The sequence below is a fragment of the Mauremys mutica genome, chromosome 1 (assembly GCF_020497125.1).
Source record: "Mauremys mutica isolate MM-2020 ecotype Southern chromosome 1, ASM2049712v1, whole genome shotgun sequence".
In the NCBI taxonomy this organism is placed as follows: Eukaryota; Metazoa; Chordata; order Testudines; family Geoemydidae; genus Mauremys; species Mauremys mutica.
This window is the reverse complement of record NC_059072.1, coordinates 365,445,299-365,468,491: the sequence shown is the minus strand read 5'-3', so window position 1 is coordinate 365,468,491 and position 23,193 is coordinate 365,445,299. Positions and strand designations below refer to the sequence as shown.

The 23,193-nt window shown below is 47.2% G+C and overlaps 2 protein-coding genes across 2 annotated transcripts; both read right to left on the bottom strand.

Annotated features, from left to right (window-relative positions):
- Positions 1-4,616: 4,616 nt before the first annotated feature.
- LOC123374538 (olfactory receptor 52B2-like) lies at positions 4,617-5,579 on the bottom strand. The gene has a single exon (XM_045024610.1). The coding sequence runs from the start codon at positions 5,577-5,579 to the stop codon at positions 4,617-4,619; it is 963 nt and encodes a 320-aa protein (XP_044880545.1).
- Positions 5,580-21,211: 15,632 nt separating this feature from the next.
- LOC123350165 (olfactory receptor 52B2-like) lies at positions 21,212-22,177 on the bottom strand. Its single transcript, XM_044988598.1, has one exon. The coding sequence runs from the start codon at positions 22,175-22,177 to the stop codon at positions 21,212-21,214; it is 966 nt and encodes a 321-aa protein (XP_044844533.1).
- Positions 22,178-23,193: the final 1,016 nt, after the last annotated feature.

The window sequence follows — 23,193 nt, the reverse complement described above, 5'->3', positions numbered from 1 at the left end:
AGTTATTGTCTGTAACAAAAGTATAAAGGCTTGCTGTAATTGTTTACCAGTTGAGAGACCTGTCCGGGACTGGGGCGACCCTGTATCCTATGGCACTCTCTCCCTCCATTGTAATTACTGGAGAAATAATAAAGTATTTGATTTTGCTGCACCCAAACGAAAAAGCGAGAACAGAGTTTTTCTCCGACACAGTCATGGTATCCACTAGTCGCCAGACTAGAGATCCCTCCGAATAATTGACATAGGGCACAAAACATGGCTCCTTTGCTCTCCGAATATACAAGATATTGCCATGGCTTTACTTCACTGTTTAAAAGATGTCATTCAAACACATTTTTGGTTAGAACACCATTTTATCAGTATATTGTCTTTTTGAGTTAATAAAATCACTATCGATATTTTGTTTAATACCATGTGTTGATAAATACTCAATTGTAGCATTATTCAATATCCATTGGGCCGAGTCGTCACTTATGGTAGATATTCCAATGTCAGATTGAATTTCTGACCGCAGTCGGAATTTCTTCATTAGTTTTAATATGTACTTTATGCACATCAATATTTTCAATATTTTCACTTTTTACTTCACTACTTCTTTCAACTTTTTTTCTGTCTCACTGTTGGCACTAACTGATACAACAAAGGAATCAATTTTGTGCATTTTTGCTATCATTTCATTTTCCCTTTCTTTCTTCTGTATAGCATTTTTTTTTTAACTGAGCACCACTTAATTTCTTCCTTCCGGTCATATTGTTAATTAACACTTAGGATAGTCGCGACTCCAGTCCCAAGTATGTTGTTTTCTAAATGGCGTCTCCATCGCACCGTTTCAATACGCGCTATCATGATTGTAGAATCGTGGCGCGCGATGCCGTGATTAAAAAAATTCTGGGCTGCTATTTTAAATTTGCCACCCCTGCAACTTTGCCGCTTAGGCCTAGGCCTTGTTGGCCCAGGCAATAATAAGCCACTGACCCAAGTTTCATTTTGTGATTTTATATTGTATCCATTTGTTTCCACCTCTCTCTCGTTTCTAGTTAACTCTCCTTTTTCTTAACTAAAGTGACTTTTGTTTTATTACTAATGCTCACAAGCACCGCATGTAATAAATGAGTGGTGATTTACTGCAAAACTGAGTGTGACATACTATAAGGGTCTTGTAACTCCCATATTCCTCATCTGTATATAATTGTGATATTGCATATAAAGCACGCCAGGCGAGGTGTCAGGGGAAAGATTATGATCAGCTAAAAGTCACTATTCTCTCTAAATATGGATGTTATTAGTGTATATGAAATTATGAGCCTTGTGTTTTATGGCTGGCACTAAAACTTGCTGTAAGGTGGGGAATCAGCCAGATATTAGCTCCCCTGAGTCAACAGCAAGGAAAGTAACCAGCGTCCGGCCGGGGTGTGAAATAGCCCATCAGCAGCCATTGTCCAGCAAGTGAGCTACAATTCAATGACTCACCTGCGTGAGGCCACACCAGGGGAACTGCTCAACCTTGCCTGGAGACTCAGCAGTGCCCCCAGACATGCCTGGACCTGTGTTCTCCCAGCACATGGGACTGAGGGTATGAAACAGAACAAAGGGACCCACACTTGGCCTTTCTCCTGCCCCCCTATGCTGCAAGCAACAAAGACACTCAGAAGACTGATGACTCCAACAGAGGGGACTGGCCCAAGTTTCAAGGGTGAAATCTGTGTGCTGTGAACTGCAATATCCAGTGGGGTGATAGAAACTGCTTAATCTAGGGGTTGCCCAGTCTAACAGGGTTTATATCACGTAACCTCCAACTCCTATAAGTGATGGGGCCATGGCCCTTGGCCCCCCTCATTCCGGTGCCCCGGCGTCCAAACCTGAAACCCTTTGAATCAGCAGCCACTTAGGAAAATGTTTGCCTGGAGTGCAGGGGACTGGACTAGATGACCTGTGAGGTCCCTTCTAGCCCTACACGTCTAGGATTATCACTGGGCCATGCCCCCTTGGTGTCTCAGGTCAGGTCGACTGTCCTGATCGCTTGTGTCGTTGAGGGACGGAGGCAGAGAATTTGTCTTCTCAGCACGACTTGATTGGCAGCAATAGTAAAGGGCGCCAGGAGAGAAGGCTGCCATGGGCCTGTTTAACTCTGTCTCCATTTCTCTCTGTGTGTCAGGGACCCCAGGTCTTGAAAATCAGTCTACAAGGCCTTTAGGCACCAGCACATGCCTGTTAGAAAGTTATGATGTTATAGGAGAGCCTATTTGAGTCTTACGGTTTGAATACTCTGTGTGCCTCAGTTTCCCTGTTTGTGCTGCACAATGCCTAAGTGGTGGGAATCCGGGTGTGTGACTATGGCTGAGGCCCTCGAGGTCAGGTAAGGTGGCTCCAGTTGTCCGTATGTAAGCGATGGCCAGTGCCCTTCGTCACCTGAGACCCAGGAGGAGGATGCAACCAGGTGACACTTTGCCTGGAAAGGGAGACACAGACCAGGGGAAGGGAGTAATGGGGATGTCATAGGTCAGGCCACTGGAAGCTGGGCAGTCTGCTTTGGGGGGACTCGGAGAGATGGAAGTCCGGGATGTCCTTCCCAGTCCCTGCAAAGATGAATGTACTGAAAGTCACAGATTTTTTGCGAACAAGTTCTGTTCTACAGTCTCTTCCTTCAAGAAATAAACCTTCTGTTTTACACGCTGTCTGAGAGTCACGGCTGTCTGTGGAGTTGGGGTGCAGGGCCCTCTGACTTCCCCACAAAATCCTCCTTCATCTTGGGGGTTTTCACCATGACTAAAAAACTTGGGCTGTTCAGCTTAGAAAAAAATCCTCTAAGGGGGGATATAACAGAGCTCTATAAAATCATGTCTGGTGTGGAGAAAGTGAATAGAGAAATGTTATTTACTTTCTCACAATATGCAAAAACCTGAGGTTACCCAATGAAATTAATAGGCAGCAGATTCAATACAAACAACAGGACATATTTTTACAAGCAACACAAATCTAACCTGTGGAACTCATTGAAAGGGGAATGTAGTGATGGCCAAAAGTACAACTGCATTCAGAAAGGAACTAGACACATGTATAAGTGGGGAAAAAAACAAATAGATCAGTCCATGGAGGAGTGATCCATCAATGGCTATTAGCCAAGACAGTCGGGTATCTCTTACTGAATTGGAGAGGCAAACTAGTGACAGAGGATGTGGAAAAATCTGAAGTACTCAAAAGCTCCCTGACTGTTGCACTGGGCAACACAGTATGGGGAGGAGGTGAGCAGCCCTCCCTGGTGAAAGAACAGGCTAAGGACTACTTAGAAAAGCTGGACGTGCACAACTCCATGGATCCAGACGTAATGCATCTGAGGGAGTTGGCTGATGCGATCGCAGAGCCATTGGCTATTATCTATGAAAATGTGTGGTGATCGGGAGAGGTCCCGGAAGACTGGAAAAAGGCAAATATAGTGCCCATATTTAAAAAAGAGAAGGAAGAAAACCTGGGGAACTACAGACCAGTCAGCCTCACTTCAGTCCACAGCAAAATCCTGAAACAGGTCCTCAAGGAATCCATTTTGAAGCACTTGGAGGAGAGGAAGGTGGTCAGGAACAGTCAACATGGATTCACCAAGGGGAAGTCATGCCTGACCAAGCTGATGGCCTTCTTTGATAAGAGAACTGGCTCTGTGGATATAGGGAAAGTGCTAGATGTGATATATCTTGACTTTAGCAAAGCTTTTGATAGGGTCTCCCACAGTATTCTTGCCAGCAAGTTAAAGAAGTATGGATTGGATGAATGGACTATAAGGTGGATAGAAAGCAGTGACCCTGAGAGGGATTTAGGCGTTTGCATCTCTATGTGGAAGGTACTGTAACAAAAATCAAGTTATTGGGTTCAATACTTGGGCGAGTGGGTATAATTCTAGGGCCTGTGTTATACAGGAAGTCAGACTGTGGTTCCTTCTGGCCTTAAACATGTTTGCTGTGGGGTGGTGTGTTGGGGTCTGTGCTGCCCGAACCATGTACTGATGGGGTGGATCTCCAGGTCGAGGAGGCCCATGGTGGCACAGTGAAAGCCACCCCTGCTCGGGTTCTGGGCTGTGCGGACAAGGGCCATGCAATCCCTGCGCTGTCTCCCTGAGGAGACTTGATCCTGACTTCCATGCTGGCCCCAAAGTGTGCTCACTTTGCCACAGAGGAAATTAAGGAGCAAAGAAATAGGAGGAAATAGTTTTCATTGGACCCAAATTATGTTGGCGAGAGAGACCAGCTTTCAAGCTTACGTAGTGGAAGTACATAGTTAAAACACCCCTAGAGTTCAAATGAAAACCTGGCTTTAATTTCCAAATCCCAAAGAATTTTCTGTAGCCTACTTTAGCTCAGCAGGAAGCTTCTGCTGCAGGATCGATAAAATAAAGAAATAAAAGGGTCAGAGAAGGGCAACAAAGACAATTAAAGGTGGAGAACGGCTTTCATCTGAGGAGAGACTAAAAAGACTTGGACTGTTCAGCTTAGAAAAGAGACCTCTAAGGGGGGATATGACAGAGGTCTGTAAAATCATGACGGGTGCGGAGAAAGTGACTAGAGAAATGTTATTTACTTTCTCATGGGTTTAATTTCCAAGTCCCAGAGCATTTTCTGTGTTCTGCTTTAGCTTAGCAGGGAGCTTCTGCTGCAGGATCGATAAAACACATAGATCACCCGTTTCAGGATCTCTTTTGTTGTCACCCCATAAACGATGGGATTTAGCATGGGGGGAATGAACACATAGAGGTTGGCCAGGAGGTTGAGAATATAACCTGGGATGATGTGCCCAAATCGGTGTGCAAAAGAGGAGAAAAAAGATGGGATGTAGAACATCAGTATGACACAGAGGTGGGAGCCGCAGGTGCGGAGAGCCTTGAGCCGGGCGTCCTTTGAGGGGAGCAGGAAGACGGCCCTGAGGATCAGCCCATAAGACAAAGCAATGAGCACAGCATCCAACCCAATTACTAAAATAGCCATGGCTATACCATACCAGCGGTTGACTGTGATGTCGTCGCAGGCCAGCCGGGCTATGGCCATGTGCTCACAATAGGTGTGAGGCAGGAGGTTAGTTCTGCAAAACTTCAGCTGCTTCACAAGAAAGGTGACAGGGAAAATGAAACAGAAACTTCTTGTGACAACTGCCAGCCCCATCTTCCCAATCACAGACTTGGTTAGTATGATGGTGTATCTCAGGGGGTCGCAGATGGCAATGTACCGATCAAACGCCATGGCCAGCAGAATGGCCGACTCGGCCATAAAACTGACATGGATGAAGAACATCTGGGTCAGGCAGGCAGCAAAAGAAATTTCTCCCGCTCTAAACCAGAATACAGCCAGCATCTTGGGCACTGCTGTGATAGATAACAGCAGATCAGCAGCAGCCAGCATGGACACGAATAGATACATGGGCTCATGGAGGCTTTGTTCTGTTAGTATGATGAATAGTAGGAGAGAGTTCCCAAAAAGTGACACAACGTTCATCAGACAGAAGGGGATGGAGATCCAGACCTGAGACTCCTCCGTACCCGGGATGCCGGTCAGGATGAAGGTCACGGGGACAAAAAAGGTGTGATTGTCACCTGGCATCATGCACCATCACTTGGATCTTCCAGGAACTAACAGCAAAAGAGACAATCAGTGAGAAGGCGAGTGTCGGCTAGGACTGGACTGCATTTGTTACAGTGTGACGGGTTCCCCCGGGGGGGCCACATGGAACTGGGGTTTCTCTGAGCCCTCTGACGCACCAGTCTGCACTCCCTCTCACACTGTTGCAGACCTGCTCCCGATCTTACACTTACACCAGCATCCACACACATAGGGACACACCCAGCTGCAGTTCCATGCAGGCTCACTGACCAGCCGCTGCTTGGGAACCAACAATAGAGAGGCTGCAGCCAAATTAACCACCAGCTTCCCAGATTCGTACCCCACACCGGAGTGTAAACCCAAAATGTTACAGTCTGTAGAGAGTAAGCTCATCGAATTCGCCCCCTCCCTGAATGTGGAAAGGAATATACACCCGCCTCTGCCAATCGAGCTATGATTTTCCCATGCACTTCATTCCAACTCACTAGTGTAGATAAAGCCAAAACAAGTTTATTAAGTACCAAAATAGATTTTAAGTGATTATAAGTGATACCAAGCATATCAAAGCAGATTACCTAGCAAATAAAGAAAAATGCAACCTAAGCTTCATATAAAATCTTAAAATCTATTTTTGTAGTTAAAAAACTTGTTCTCTTTTAATCTAAACCAGTGAGCTTTGACTGGAGTGCTTGGGGGAAATCTCGGCTTGGTTACCCCAAGTGTGCATGGTTCTCTTCACATGGAGGGAGAGACTTACCGGGTATTAAACACACACACTGCCCAGATTTGACCAGGGCAGGATGGTACTGCTCTGGGGTCCTAGCCTGGAAAGCTGGTGGTTAAAGAGCCTGTGTCCAATTGCAGCTGGGTGTGTCTCTCCCTGTGTGAATGCTGGTGAAAGTGCAGGTGGGAGGGCTTTGCAGCTTGTCAGAGCAGTACAGTGTGAGAGGCAGCCCAGGCTGGGGGGTCAGTGGGTTCAGTGGAACCCCAGTTCCAGATGGTACTCTGGGGGGAACCCGTCACAATCAGTATCAAAGCAGCCCTTATAATCGGTTGCTCCTGGATTATACAGTTTGGACATTTACGGCTATGCTGCTTGAAGCCAGCTAATTTCTGCCAAATGGAACGGACCCAGACCTGGGGTCCTGATTGATTTTCATGGAAGTGTTGCCTGAGTGAAGGCCTCAGGAATGTTACAGGGCCTGAGGAGGTTTCCAATGAGATTTACTCTGAACAGTCACGTAACCTAGAATGGCCCAGTCCAGAGCCCACTGAGTTCAACAGCAAGACCCCCAGTGACTCCCCTGGAGTGGACCAGGGTAACCCCGTGACCTCTTCCCAACACCCAACCTCAGCGCAGTCACAGGAGCGTATCTCAGTGCCCCGGCTCCCGTCCTGCCCCTGCAGTCAGAGTTACGCACCCCCATTCTAGCCGACCCAGCTCAAACATTCCCTAGGTGTCATGTGTTTCCATTCGCCCCTTCACAGATTCAATCCATGCAAACGACTCACCAGGCTCCAGCCCCAGCTGGGGAGGAGGAATCTCTGCCTGTGACCGGGTCGGGGAGCTGCAGGCGGTGGGGAATCCGCACTGACCGGGGCTGAGGTACAGGGATATTTATACTGCTGCCCTGGGAATCCCAGGGGAGGCTCAGAGCCAGCACGGAGCCCCAGGGACCTGCCTCTGTGCCTGGCTCAGGTGGTGAAGAGCAGCAGAGAATTAACCCTTACCTCCTCTCACTTGTTTGATCTGATCATTTCTCCTTTTCTACATTTTTTAAAAAGGTCCTTGTGACACTGAGGTCCCCAACAAAGATTTCCCTCTTCCTTGCAAACAGCTCATATCTCAGCCCTGACAAACTCACTACACCACATACAAGTCTTATGCAATATCAACCCTTGAGGAGTAGCATGTAAGGTGTGTGCAGAAAGCTTGTAACTTCTCAAGCTTCATAACCATTGCAAAAGGCATGAATGGCTAATAGTTAGGGAATAACATATTGCTATTGACAGTGAGCTTTATGGACCTGGAGTAGAAGTTAGTCACCAGGGCAGTATATCTAGGTGGTGGCCCTTCCAGGAGGGCGCCATCACCCCATGCTGGTTAGCTGGGGATGTAATGCCAGGCTCAGTTTTCCAGCCACGCTCTGTCCCGAGATGATCAATAGAAAACCATCAAAGACAACTTCAAATAATCAACACCACATAGAGAGTAAATGAAGGAACATTACAGCAGACAGGATTGACCTCCCTATGAACAGAGACAAAAGACTTTCAGGATAACACAAAGTGGGGAGAGGCCCTCTGGATCCTTTCGTTGGTGAGCCATCTCGTGGGGCTGGGAAGTTCTCATGAAAAATTGGTTCCTCGTTCTTGTGAATTCAGCCAGTTCTGCTACAGACTAAACTTGGGGAGGGGGAGGGAACCTACTTTATTAGCAGAGGGTAGAGTCCTTCCCTTAGGACTGAAGAATCCCATGCACCACTACAGGCTGGTTTCTGAATGTCTAAGCAGCAGTTCTGCAGAAAAGGATCTGGGGATCACAGTGGAGGAGATGCTGGATTTGAGTCAGCAGTGTGCCCTCGTTGCCAAGAAAACTAACAGCTTATTGGGCTGTATTAGTAGGAGCATTGCCAGCAGATCAAGGGAAGTGATTATTCCCCTCTATTCGGCACTGGTGAGGCCACACCTGGAGTACTGTGTCCAGTTTTGGTCCCCCCACTACAGAAGGGATGTGGACAAATTGGAGAGAGTCCAGCAGAGGGCAACGCAAATGATCAGGGGGCTGGAGCACATGACTTATGAGGAGAGGATGAGGGAACTGGGGTTATTTAGTCTGCAGAAGAGAAGAGTGAGGAGGGATTTGATAGCAACCTTCAAGTACCTGAAGGGGGGGTCCCAAAGAGGAGGTCTAGGTTGTGTAGCCTGATTTGGGGAGGGTTAGTAGGGACAGTGGAATTTATCCACTTAATTTAGTTTTATTTAATAATTAATTTTCTAATTAATTAATAATGTTAATAGATATTAATAATATGGGTACGGCTGCCAATATGTGTGATCAGAAGATAAAGTTCGTCTTGAATCAGGCTTCACAGAATTTATACAAGGAGATTGGGGTATATGACAGAAAACTACACTGAGACAGAATTAGTCAATTAAGACCTTTTATTTAAAATCAATGAAACAAGAAGTAAATGTAAAATGTTAAAAGCAGTTTGAGATTACAAAGTTACAAAATATCACAGTTCTTTAAGAGATATAAATCTATAATAATACACAGTTCTAAATGCACTCTGTAGCAAATAGGGTGTAGTTCAAACCTTTGATAGAGGAAGTTATAAAGAAACTGGTTATTAATTTAACCCTTTTTTAAACTAGATGTTTTAAAGTAAAACAGAAATAAGACTTATTTCATACTTACAGCTGTGAAAAGAATTAATACCACGACTTAGTATTGACAGCTTCCATAGGAGAAAGAGGCTTCGAAGCAGGTTGAGACGACAAGGAAACAGATAGGTGTATCGCCCACCTAATGGAGGATTGTCACCCTTTTTATAGGGAGAAATCCTTCCTCCTATGCCCAAATTTGTCTTTCCCCCATGGAAAGGTGAGGGTACCTGTTTTCATAGGCTGACCTTTTGTGTACGTATTAAATGACAGCTATGTACGCATCTGCGGGTGTATGTGTGAAATTTGTGGGCAGAAAACCCCCCCTTTTCACCCTATCTAGGTGAAAGGTTAGCAGATATTCAAAAGTCCCTAGACAATTTGCGTAGGTTTGTCTCCTATTATTACTTTTCTGAGTAAGGGTCTTAAAGGTTGCTTTCAGCATCACAGAGGAAATAGGCCAGGATGTCTGGCCTAGAAGCTTCTAGGTATCTTGCATTACAGCTATTGCAAATTTCTATTAATCTATGCAGCCTACACACTTTTATCAAAAAGACATTTTATACAGACCAACAGATTAATCCTTAGGGCTACAGTTGGATATTAGGAAACAATATTTCCCTAGGAGGGTGGTGAAGCACTGGAATGGGTTCCCTAGGGAGGTGGTGGAATCTCCTTCCTTAGAGGTTTTTAAGGTCAGGCTTGACAAAGCCCTGGCTGGGATGATTTAGTTGGGGTTGGTCCTGCTTTGAGCAGGGGGTTGGACTAGATGCCTCCTGAGGTCCCTGCCAACCCTGATATTTTACAATTCTATGATTGTATGAAAGAGAACTATTGACCCAAGTCAGTGGCAGATTAATGATTTTGCCGCCCTTAGGCCCTGAAATAATTGCCGCTCCCGACAGCTGGCCCCATATGAACCTATTTTAGTTTTAATTAGTTTTAGTCTGTATAGCGTGATTTCGGTTAAAAAGGTATCTACTTTCAATTGATCTCTACCACACATTTCCACTTCAGCTTTGAGTGTCTCCTCAGCTTGCAGTTTTCTCTTTCTTTTTCCAGGGCCGCCCAGAGGGGGGGGCAAAGGGGTCAATTTGCCCTTGGCCCCGGGCTCCGCAGGTCCCCCCAAGAGAACAGCTGAGGTTCCCGCCTCCGCCCCTCTCCTGGAGCCCTAGCACATCAAGCGCTGTCCTCAGACAGCACCGCAGCGTCTCTCCGCCAGGGCCCCTGAGCCCCGTCCCGCTCCGAGCCGCGTGGGGAGGGGGCGGGGCTGGGAGCTCCGGGCTGAGCTCAGCTGCCTCCGCTCGGCGTGGAGCTCCCAGCCCCGCCCCCTCACCACGCGGCTCTGAGCGGGGCGGGGCTCAGGCCCCGCTGGAGACACGCTGCAGCTGTCGGGTGAGGCGCTGAGACTCCGGGTGAGGAGGGAGCCGGGGGTAAGAGGCTGGGGCCGGGGGGGTTGGCTAAGGGGCAGGGAGTCCTGGGGACAGTCAGGGCACTGGGAGGGGGCAGAGGTTGGGGGAGCAGACAGGGGGCAGGGAATGGGGGGGTTGGATTGTGGGTGTTCGGGAGGGGGGTGGATAGGGTCAGGGGCGCCCAGAGGGGGCGGGGCAAGAGGGCGCAGGAGCTTCTTTGCTCCCGGTCTTCGCCGGCGGGGGGTCCTTCCGCCCCGGAGCGGAAGGACCCCCCAGTGGCGAATTACCGCCGACGCGGGCCCCGCCACCGATGTGCAGCCCGGTCTTCGGCGGTATTTCGGCGGCGGGGGGCCCTTCCGTTCCGGGACCCACCGTGGGTCTTCGGGGCACTTCGGCGGTGGGTCCCGGAACGGAAGGGCCCCGCGCCGCCAAATTACCGCCGAAGACCAGGCTGCACGAAGGCAGCGGGTCCCGCTTCGGCAGTAATTCAGCAGCGGGGGGCTCCCGCCGCGGTTCTTTGGGGCACTTCGGCGGCGGGTCCCAGAACGGAAGGGCCCCCCGCCGCCGAAGACCCTGGACCCCGTATCCTATTAGTGAGTTGTAGAGTTCTACAACTGTCGGTATATCAATATAAACATTGTCCTGTGTTTGGCTAGTTATATGAAATCTTTCCAAGAGTGAGCTCCAAAATCGAACCATAAAAGCTGCCTCAAGTCGATCAAGTTTTCGCTGCAGGCCTGCAGCTTCACTACGTGTTACAGGTTTCTCAGTAGCATCTTCCTTTATTGTATCTAAAGCTTTAATTATAGCATTCCAGTTTTCACTCAAATTATGACAAGCTTCCACTCGAGATGACCAGCGAGTCTCAGAAAGTCTTTTTATTACTTTACTGCCTGGCTTCAAATTAGAGAGTAAAATCTCCCACCGATGAGCAGAAGCAGAAAAAAATGAATAAAGATGTTGGAGAGTTGAGAAAAATGAACATGCTTCTTGACAACTTTCTGCTGCACATACTCTAACCAGATTTAAAGAATGCGCAGAGCAAGCCACATACACAGCATAAGGATTTATAGTCTTAATTCTTGCTTGCAAGCCACTATAGACACCGGACATGTTAGTGGCATTGTCGTACGACTGGCCACGGCAGTTTGCAATATCTAATCCATAACAATTCAAAGTTGAAAGTACAGCATCAGCTAACTGTTCTGATTTGTGGCCAGTATTTGGTAAAAAACAAAGAAACCTCTCTACTGGTATGCCATCATCGTTTACCTATCTCAGTATAAAAGCCAATTGATCAACATGAGATATGTCGGGAATTGAGTCAATGCTTATTGAGAAATATTTGGTTTCTTTTACTTCTTTAATAATATTTGAGATCACATTTGAAACCATCGGTATTATAAATTCATTACATGTATAGGATGAAAGATAAGATAAGTTATCTCGACCTTCATTTCCATAACATGCAACGTGACTTGCTAAAAATGGGTCGAATTCTGTGACAAGCTCAAGGGCCATTATGTAATTGCCATTATAAGGTGATCCAAATTTTTCCACCTTACCTCTAAATGCAAGTACTCTGCTTGAAAGTTTCTTTACCACTGCTACAATCCTCTTCAACACATTTCTCCAATGCATAATGTCTTCTTCCATTTGAAACTTTAAATTCATATCAATTCTTCCAGATATCTCACTTCTCCTCACCATTGTCAGTACACACGTTTTATGTTCAGTCGAATTTTCTTGTTCATGTAGTCGAGCTGATATGTTTTTCCAGTCATGGTATCCACTCGTCACCAGACTAGAGATCCCTCCGAATAATCGACATGGGGCACAAAACACGGCTCCTTTGCTCTCTGAATAGACAAGATATTGCCATGGCTTTACTTCACCGTTTAAAAGATGTCATTCAAACACATTTTTTTTTAGAACATGCATTTTATCAGTATATTGTCTTTCTGAGTTAATAAAATCACTATCGATATTTTGTTTAATACCATGTGTTGATAAATACTCAATTGTAGCATTATTCAATATCCATTGGGCCGAGTCGTCACTTATGGTAGATATTCCAATGTCAGATTGAATTTCTGACCGCAGTCAGAATTTCTTCATTAGTTTTAATATGTACTTTATACACATCAATATTTTCAATATTTTCACTTTTTATTTCACTACTTCTTTCAACTTTTTTTCTGTCTCTGGCACTAACTGATACAACAAAGGTATCAATTTTGTGCATTTTTGCTATCATTTCATTTTCCCTTTCTTTCTTCTCTATAGCATTTTTTTTTAACTGAGCACCACTTAATTTCTTCCTTCCGGTCATATTGTTAATTAACGCTTAGGATAGTCGCGACTCCAGTTCCGAGTATGGTGTTTTCTAAATGGCGTCTCCGTTGCACCGTTTCAATACGCGCTATCATGATTGGTAGAATCGTGTCGTGCGATGCCGTGATTAAGTAAATTCTGGGCTGCTATTTTAAATTTTTCCGCCCGTGCAAATTTGCCGCCTTAGCCTAGGCCTTGTTGGCCCCGGCAATAATATGCCACTGACCCAAGTTCTCATTTTGTGATTTTTTATTGTATCCATTGGTTTCCACCTCTCTCTCGTTTCTACTTAACTCTCCTTTTTGCTTAACTAAACTGACTTTTGTTTTATTATTAATGCTCATAAGCACCGCATGTAATACTGTAAGCGTCTTGAAACTCCCATATTCCTCAAATGTATATAATTGTGATATTGCATATAAAGCACGCCAGGCGAGGTGTCAGGGGAAAGATTATGATCAGCTAAAAGTCACTATTCTCTCTAAATATGGATGTTATTAGTGTATATGAAATTATGAGACGTGTTTTATGGCTGGCACTAAAATGTGCTGTAGGTGGGGGAATCAGCCAGATATTAGCTCCCCAGGGACAACAGCAAGAAAAGTAACCAGCGTCCGGGCGGGGTGTGAAATAGCCCATCAGCAGCCATTGTCCAGCAAGGGAGCTACAGTTCAATGACTCACCTGCATGAGGCCACACCAGGGGAACAGCTCAACCTTACCTGGAGACTCAGCAGTGCCCCCAGACGTGCCTGGACTTGTGTTCTCCCAGCACCTGGGACTGAGTGTACGAAACAGAACAAAGGGACCCACACTTGGCCTTTCTCCTGCCCCCACCTATGCTGGAAGCAACAACGACACTCAGAACACTGATGACTCCAACAGAGGGGACTGGCCCAAGTTTCACGGGTGAAATCTGTGTGCTGTGAACTGCAATATCCAGTGGGGTGATAGAAACTGCTTAATCTAGGGGTTGCCCAGTCTAACAGGGTTTATATCACTTAACCTCCAACTTCTATAAGTGATGGGGCCATGGCCCTTGGCCCCCCTCATCCCGGTGCCCTGGCGTCCAAACCTGAAACCCTTTGAATCAGCAGCCACTTAGGAAAATGTTTGCCTGGAGTGCAGGGGACTGGACTAGATGACCCGTTGAGGTCCCTTCTAGCCCTACACGTCTAGGATTATCACTGGGTCATGCCCCCTTGGTGTCTCAGGTCAGGTCGACTGTCCTGATCGCTTGTGTCAATCAGGGGTGGAGGCAGAGAATTTGTCTTCTCAGCGCAACTTGATTGGCAGCAATAGTAAAGGGCGCCAGGAGAGAAGGTTGCCATGGGCCTGTTTAACTCTGTCTACATTTCTCTCTGTGTGTCAGGGACCCCAGGTCTTGAAAATCAGTCTACAGGGCCCTTAGGGACCAGCACATGCCTGTTAGAAAGTTATGATGTTATATGCAAGCCTATTTGAGTCTTACGGTTTGAATACTCTGTGTGCCTCAGTTTCCCTGTTTGTGCTGCACAATGCCTAAGTGGTGGGAATCCGTGTGTGTGACTATGGCTGAGGCCCTCGAGGTCAGGTAAGGTGGCTCCAGTTGTCTGTATGTAAGTGATGGCCAGTGCCCTTCGTCACCTGAGACCCAGGAGGAGGATGCAACCGGTGACACTTTTCCTGGAAAGAGAGACACAGACCAGGAGAAGGAGTAATGGGCATGTCATAGGTCAGGCCACTGGAAGCTGGGCAGTCTGCTGTGGGGGACTCGGAGAGATGGAAGTCCGGGATGTCCTTCCCGGTCCCCCCAAAGATGAATTTACTGAAAGTCACAGATTTTTTGCTAACAAGTTCTGTTCTACAGTCTGTTCCTTCAAGAAATAAACCTTCTGTTTTACACGCTGGCTGAGAGTCACGGCTGACTGTGGAGTCGGGGTGCAGGGCCCTCTGACTTCCCCACAAAATCCTCCTTCATCTTGGGGGTTTTCACCATGACTAAAAAACTTGGGCTGTTCAGCTTAGAAAAAAATCCTCTAAGGGGGGATATGACAGAGCTCTATAAAATCATGTCAGGTGGAGAAAGTGAATAGAGAAATGTTATTTACTTTCTCACAATATGCAAAAACCTGAGGTTACCCAATGAAATTAATAGGCAGCAGATTCAATACAAACAACAGGACATATTTTTACAAGCAACACAAATCCAACCTGTGGAACTCATTGAAAGGGGAATGTAGTGATGGCCAAAAGTACAACTGCATTCAGAAAGGAACTAGACACATGTATAAGTGGGGAAAAAAACAAATAGATCAGTCCATGGAGGAGTGATCCATCAATGGCTATTAGCCAAGACAGTCGGGTATCTCTTACTGAATTGGAGAGGCAAACTAGTGACAGAGGATGTGGAAAAATCTGAAGTACTCAAAAGCTCCCTGACTGTTGCACTGGGCAACACAGTATGGGGAGGAGGTGAGCAGCCCTCCCTGGTGAAAGAACAGGTTAAGGACTACTTAGAAAAGCTGGACGTGCACAAGTCCATGGATCCAGACGTGTGCATCCAAGGGTGCTGAGGGAGTTGGCTGATGCGATCGCAGAGCCATTGGCTATTATCTATGAAAATGTGTGGTGATCGGGAGAGGTCCCGGAAGACTGGAAAAAGGCAAATATAGTGCCCATATTTAAAAAAGAGAAGGAAGAAAACCTGGGGAACTACAGACCAGACAGCCTCACTTCAGTCCACAGCAAAATCCTGAAACAGGTCCTCAAGGAATCCATTTTGAAGCACTTGGAGGAGAGGAAGGTGGTGAGGAACAGTCAACATGAATTCACCAAGGGCAAGTCATGCCTGACCAACCTGATGGCCTTCTATGATGAGATAACTGGCTCTGTGGATATAGGGAAAGTGCTAGATGTGATATATCTTGACTTTAGCAAAGCTTTTGATAGGGTCTCCCACAGTATTCTTGCCATCAAGTTAAAGAAGTATGGGCTGGATGAATGGACTATAAGGTGGATAGAAAGCAGTGACCCTGAGAGGGATTTAGGAGTTTGCATCTCTATGTGGAAGGTGCTGTAACAAAAATCAAGTTATTGGGTTCAATACTTGGGCGAGTGGGTATAATTCTAGGGCCTGTGTTATACAGGAAGTCAGACTGTGGTTCCTTCTGGCCTTAAACATGTTTGCTGTGGGGTGGTGTGTTGGGGTCTGTGCTGCCTGAACCATGTTTTACACGAGTGTCACGGCTGACTGTGCAGTCAGGGTGCAGGGACCTTTTCCCACAAAATCTTCCTTCACCTTCGGGGTTTTCACCATGACCAAAAAACTTGGGCTGTTCCGCTTAGAAAAGAGATCTCTAAGGGGGGATATGATAGAGGTCTATAAAATCATGATGGGTGTGGAGAAAGTGAATAGAGAAATGTTATTTACTTTTTCACACAATGCAAAAACCAGGGCAGCAGGTTTAATACAAAAAAGAGAACGTATTTTTTTACGGCACACAGAGCTAACCTATGGAACTCACTGCCAGGGGATGTTCTGATGGGAAAGGATTAAAAAAGCCTTAGATAAGTTGATGGGGGATACGCCCATCAATGGCTACTAGCCACGCTGGTCAGGGATGCAAGTCCATGCTGCTCGTGTCCCAAAACCTCTGCCCACCAGAAGCCGGAATAGGAAGACAGGGGATGGATAATATGATGATTGCCCTCTTCTGCTCACTGTCGGAAGACAGAACACTGGGCTAGACAGACCATTTGTCTGACCCAGTTTATGCTATTTTTATGTTCCTCTGTGACATTTCTATTCCAAAGATCCAGGAATGGAAGGTGGGAATAAAAGCAAAAACAGTTTCCCGCGGCATATTTGTGGCACTAGCAGATGGTTACACAAGACTCATCACATTAGAACATAAGAACATAAGAAAGGCTGTACCGGGTCAGACCAAAGGTCCATCTAGCCCAGTATCTGTCTACCGACAGTGGCCAATGCCAGGTGCCCCTGAGGGAGTGAACCTAACAGGCAATGATCAAGTGATCTCTCTCCTGCCATCCATCTCCATCCTCTGACGAACAGAGGCTAGGGACACCATTCTTACCCATCCTGGCTAATAGCCATTTATGGACTTAGCCACCATGATTTTATCCAGTCCCCTTTTAAACATTGTTATAGTCCTAGCCTTCACAACCTCCTCAGGTAAGGAGTTCCACAAGTTGACTGTGCGCTGCGTGAAGAAGAACTTCCTTTTATTTGTTTTAAACCTGCTGCCTATTAATTTCATTTGGTGACCCCTAGTTCTTGTATTATGGGAATAAGCAAATAACTTTTCCTTATCCACTTTCTCAACATCACTCATGATTTTATATACCTCTATCATGTCCCCCCTTAGTCTTCTCTTTTCCAAACTGAAGAGTCCTAGCCTCTTTAATCTTTCCTCATATGGGACCCTCTCTAAACCCCTAATCATTTTAGTTGCTCTTTTCTGAACCTTTTCTAGTGCTAGAATATCTTTTTTGAGGTGAGGAGACCACATCTGTACACAGTATTTGAGATGTGGGCGTACCATGGATTTATATAATAGCAATAATATATTCTCAGTCTTATTCTCTATACCCTTTTTAATGATTCCTAACATCCTGTTTGCTTTTTTGACCGCCTCTGCACACTGCGTGGACATCTTCAGAGAACTATCCACGATAACTCCAAGATATTTTTCCTGACTCGTTGTAGCTAAATTAGCCCCCATCATGTTGTATGTATAGTTGGGGTTATTTTTTCCAATGTGCATTACTTTACATTTATCCACATTAAATTTCATTTGCCATTTTGTTGCCCAATCACTTAGTTTTGTGAGATCTTTTTGAAGTTCTTCACAATCTGCTTTGGTCTTAACTATCTTGAGTAGTTTAGTATCATCTGCAAACTTTGCATTACCCTCAGTGGCAAAACAATCCACCAGCAAGAGGTAAGACACAGCTAATCAAACACACAAGATTATCTTCTCTCTATCTCCCATGGTCGGTGCATCACAGAGCACGTGCAAATAAGTCCCTCACCCAGTGCACCAGGCCACAGCACCCCCTGACCTCTCTCCCACTCGGTCAGCCCCACAAAGCCACCTGTGTAGGGAAGAGCGTGAGATTCTCATGGGTGACTTTAATCACCCCGATATCTGCTGGGAGAGCAATACAGCAGTGCACAGGCAATCCAGGAAGTTTCTGGAAAGTGTAGGGGACAATTTCCTGGTGCAAGTGCTGGAGGAACCAACTAGGAGAAAAGCTCTTCTTGACCTGCTGCTCACAAACAGGGAAGAAATAGTAGAGGAAGCAATAGTGGATGGGAACCTGGGGGGCAGTGACCATGAGATGGTCGAGTTCAGGATCCTGACACAAGGAAAAAGGGAAAGCAGTAGAACAGAGACCCTGGACTTCAGAAAAGCAGACTTCGACTCCCTCAGGGAACTGATGGGCAAGGTCCCCTGGGAGAATAACATGAAGGGGAAAGGAGTCAAGGAAAGCTGGCTGTATTTCAAAGAAACCTTATTGAGGTTGCAGGAACAAACCATCCCGATGTGTAGGAAGAGAAGTAAATATGGCAGGCGACCAGCTTGGCTTAACAGTGAAATCCTTGCTCGTCTTAAACACAAAAGAACAGCTTACAAGAAGTGGAAGATTGGACAAATAACCAGGGAGGAGTATAAAAGTATTGTTCAGGCATGCAGGAGTGAAATCAGGAAGGCCAAATCACACTTGGAGTTGCAGCTAGCCGGAGATGTTAGGAGTAACAAGAAGGGTTTCTTCAGGTATGTTAGCAACAGGAAGAAAGTCAAGGAAAGTGTGGGCCCCTTGTTGAATGAGGGAGGGAACCTAGTGACAGAGGATGTGGAGAAAGCTAGTGTACTCAATGCTTTTTTTGCCTCTGTCTTCACAGACAAGGTCAGCTCCCAGACAGCTGCACTCTGCAGCACGGTATGGGGAGGAGGTGACCAGCTCTCTGTGGAGAAAGAAGTAGTTCGGGGTTATTTAGGAAAGCTGGACGAGCACAAGTCCATGGGGCCGGATGCGCTGCATCCGAGGGTGCTAAAGGAGTTGGCCGATGAGATTGCAGAGCCATTGGCCATTATCTTTGAAAAATCATGGCGATCGGGGGAGGTCCCGGATGACTGGAAAAAAGCTAATGTAGTGCCCATCTTTAAAAAAGGGAAGAAGGAAGATCCAGGGAACTACAGGCCAGTCAGTCTCACCTCAGTCCCTGGAAAAATCATGGAACAGGTCCTCAAGGAATCAATCCTGAACCACTTAAAGGAGGGGAAAGTGATCAGGAACAGTCAGCATGGATTCACCAAGGGCAAGTCATGCCTGACTAACCTAATTGCCTTCTATGACGAGATAACCGGCTCTGTGGATGAGGGGAAAGCAGTGGATGTACTATTTCTGGATTTTAGCAAAGCTTTTGATACAGTCTCCCACAGTATTCTTGCCAGCAAGTTAAAGAAGTCTGGGCTGGATGAATGGACGGTAAGGTGGATAGAAAACTGGCTAGATGGTCGGGCTCAACGGGTAGTGATCAATGGTTCCATGTCTAGATGGCAGCCGGTATCAAGTGGAGTGCCCCAAGGGTCGGGGCTGGGGCCGGTTTTGTTCAATATCTTCATTAACGATCTGGAGGATGGTGTGGACTGCACCCTTAGCAAGTTTGCAGATGACACTAAACTGGGAGGAGTTGTTGATACGCTGGAGGGTAGGGATAGGATACAGAGGGACCTAGACAAATTAGAGGATTGGGCCAAAAGAAATATGATGAGGTTCAACAAGGACAAGTGCAGAGTCCTGCACTTAGGACGGAAGAATCCCATCCACTGCTACAGACTAGGGACCGAATGGCTGGGTAGCAGTTCTGCAGAAAAGGACCTATGGGTTACGGTGGACGAAAAGCTGAATATGAGTCAACAGTGTGCCCTTGTTGCCAAGAAGGCTAATGGCATTTTGGGTTGTATAAGTAGGGGCATTTCCAGCAGATTGAGGGATGTGATCATCCCCCTCTACTCAGCACTGGTGAGGCCTCATTTGGAGTACTGTGTCCAGTTTTGGGCCCCACACTACAAGAAGGATGTGGATAAATTGGAGAGAGTCCAGCGGAGGGCAACAAAAATGATTAGGGGGCTGGAGCACATGACTTATGAGGAGAGGCTGAGGGAACTGGGATTGTTTAGTCTGCAGAAGAGAAGAATGAGGGGGGATTTGATAGCTGCTTTCAACTACCTGAAAGGGGGTTCCAAAGAGGATGGATCTAGACTGTTCTCAGTGGTAGAAGATGATAGAACAAGGAGTAATGGTCTCAAGTTGCAGAGGGGGAGGTTTAGGTTGGATATTAGGAAAAACTTTTTCACTAGTAGGGTGGTGAAGAACTGGAATGGGTTATCTAGGGAGGTAGTGGAATCTCCTTCCTTAGAGGTTTTTAAGGTCAGGCTTGACAAAGCCTTGGCTGGGATGATTTAGTTGGGTTTGGTCCTGCTTTGAGCAGGGGGTTGGACTAGATGACCTCCTGAGGTCCCTTCCAACCCTGAGATTCTATGATTCTATGATTCTATGATCAGCCTGAGTAAGCCGGGCCCGTCCCCGCGAAATGATCCATAATGCAGCCAAATACAAGGTCCATGGGACGCAGGCCTTGGCTACGGAATGGGGGACTGAGGCCGGCAAAGCTGTGACCCTGAGAAGGATTCAGGAGTTCTCATATCTTTGTGGGGGGTGCCTTAGCCAAACACAAGTTATTGGGCTGAATACAGGGGTGACTAGTTCAAATTCTAGGACCTGCTTAAACACTGAACCACCATGTTTGCCATGGGGTGGTTTGGGGGGGTGTTTGTTGCCTGAGCCATGTCCTCTTAGGGTGGATCTCCAGGTCCTGGGCTGTGCAGAGGAGGGCCATGAAATCTCTGTGCTGTTTCCCTGAGGAGACTTGCTCCTGACTTCCATGCTGGCCCCAAAATGTGCTCATTTGCCAATGAGGAAATTGAGGAGGAAAGAAACTCTCCCAAGGTGACACAGCAGGTCAGTGCCAGAAAGAACACTAGAGCTCCCCTCTCCCAATGTGCAGCACAGTGCACTTCCCATGGCTGTATGGCACGTCCCCCTTGGCTGCTGCTTTCCTTGGCCATTAAGAGTGCAGCTCAGATGCAGCTTGTCACAGAGGAGCACACACCGTGCTCTCGCTCTCACAAAGTGATTTTACCTTTGTGCTTTCTTGTTTTGTTGTTTCCCTTCAACTTAGAACAAGTCTCACTCAGTCTGGCTGTTTTCTGTGGCAGGGCGCTGTGCTGTTGCAGCCATGTGTGCCCCAGGATATTAGAGAGACAAACAGGGGGAGGAAATAGCTTTCATTAGACCCAAATTCTGTTGACGAGAGAGACCAGCTTTCGACATTACGCAGTGGAAGTACATAATAAAAATATCTCTATAGTTCCAATGAAAACTTGGGTTTAATTTCCAAGTCCCAGAGCATTTTCTGTGTCCTGCTTTAGCTCAGCAGGGAGCTTCTGCTGCACCACCGATGAAACACATTGATCACCCATTTCAGGATCTTTTTTGTTGTCACCCCATAAACGATGGGGTTTAACATGGGGGGAATGAGCACATAGAGGTTGGCCAGGAGGTTGAGAATATAACCTGGGATGATGGGCCCAAATCGGTGTGCAAAATAGGAGAAAAAGGCTGGTGTGTAGAACATCAGTATGACACAGAGGTGGGAGCCGCAGGTGCGGAGAGCCTTGAGCCGGGCGTCCTTGGAGGGGAGCAGGAAGACGGCCCTTAGGATAAGCCCATAAGACAAAGCAATGAGCACAGCATCCAACCCAATTACTAAAATAGCCATGGCTATACCATACCAGCGGTTGACTGTGATGTCGTCGCAGGCCAGCCGAGCTATGGCCATGTAGTCACAATAGGTGTGAGGCAGGAGGTTAGTTCTGCAAAACTTCAGCTGCTTCACAAGAAAGGTGAGAGGGAAAATGAAACAGAAACTTCTTGTGACAACTGCCAGCCCCATCTTCCCGATCACAGACTTGGTTAGCACGGCAGTGTATCTCAGGGGGTGGCAGATGGCAACGTACCGATCAAAGGCCATGGCCAGCGGAATGGCCGACTCGGCAATAAAACTGACATGGATGAAGAACATCTGGGTCAGGCAGGCAGCAAAAGAAATTTCCCCTGCTCTAAACCAGAATATAGCCAGCATCTTGGGCACTGCCGTGGTAGATAACAGCAGATCAGCAGCAGCCAGCATGGACACGAATAGGTACATGGGCTCATGGACGCTTTGTTCTGTTAGTATGATGAATAGTAGGAAAGAGTTCCCAAAAAGTGTCACAACGTACATCAGACAGAAGGGGATGGAGATCCAGACCTGAGACTCCTCCGTACCCGGGATGCCGGTCAGGATGTAGGTCATGGGGGCAAAAAAGGTGTGATTGTCAGCTGGCATCATGCACCATCACTTGGATCTTCTATTCAGTTTCCAGGAACTAACAGCAAAAGAGACAATCAGTGAGAAGGCGAGTGTCGGCTAGGATTGTAATGCATTTGTTACAGTGTGACGGGTTCTCCCTGTGGTGGAGTAGGTGCTGTCTGTGTGGGGGATGGGAGAGCAAGGGAGGATTTTAGGTGAGATGCAGGTATTCAGACTGTAAGACGAGCTAGGCCTGGGGGAGGGGAGGTGACACCTCTGCCCAGGAGCTAGACAAAGAAAAGGGGCAGAGAGTCAGTCTTCGGTTGGGGAACTGGGTGGTGGGTTTTCAGGGGATCCTAGGTTGGGATCCAAGCACCCTTAACCCCCCAGAAAGGTCAGATTGAGGGGTCCTGGCTCTGAACACAAGCGGGGCTGTATCCTGTGTTCCTGTTGTTCAATAAACCTTCTGTTTTACTGGCTGGCTGAGAGTCACTGTGAGTCCCAGGAAGAGGGGTGCAGGGCCTGACTCCCCCATACTTCGTGACAACTAGTGGCAGCGGTGGGATCGACTTCACCCCGTGGACGGTGCTTCCTTCAGTAAGTGACTGGGGAGCAGTAAAACGAAGGGGTGATTCACCCCTGGGAGAGTGTGGCCAGAGAGAAGGACTTTGCAGTAACAGGGTCCCCCGGGGGATCACAGCGAGTGGTCCCAGGGGCGGAGGAGTCTGCAGCTCGACCCTGGCAGAAAGGGGGTGATCTCAAGGACTGGCACACTAGGGGTCCCCCTGGAATCCGTGGGAAGCGGCGAGCACCCCGGCCTGCGAGCGGCCAGCAGGAAGATGTATGCCCAGCAGTGCAAGTGTGACCTGGTGGAGCTGTGCAAGCAGAGGGGGCTGTGCCATGGGAAGCTCACCAATGCCCAGCTGATTGCCCGGCTGGAGGAGAGAGACCGCGTCAATGAACCGGTCCCGGTCTCTGAGGGAAGCAGCCCAGCAGCTGCAGCACAGGCACCAGTGTCTGTCCCCGCTGGGAGTGGTCAGCTGGCCACTGAGGGC

Coding starts and splice junctions, on each gene's coding strand:
- LOC123374538 (XM_045024610.1), bottom strand. CDS start 5,579: ATGCCAGGTGACAATCACACCTTTTTTGTCCCCGTGACCTTCATCCTG.
- LOC123350165 (XM_044988598.1), bottom strand. CDS start 22,177: ATGATGCCAGCTGACAATCACACCTTTTTTGCCCCCATGACCTACATC.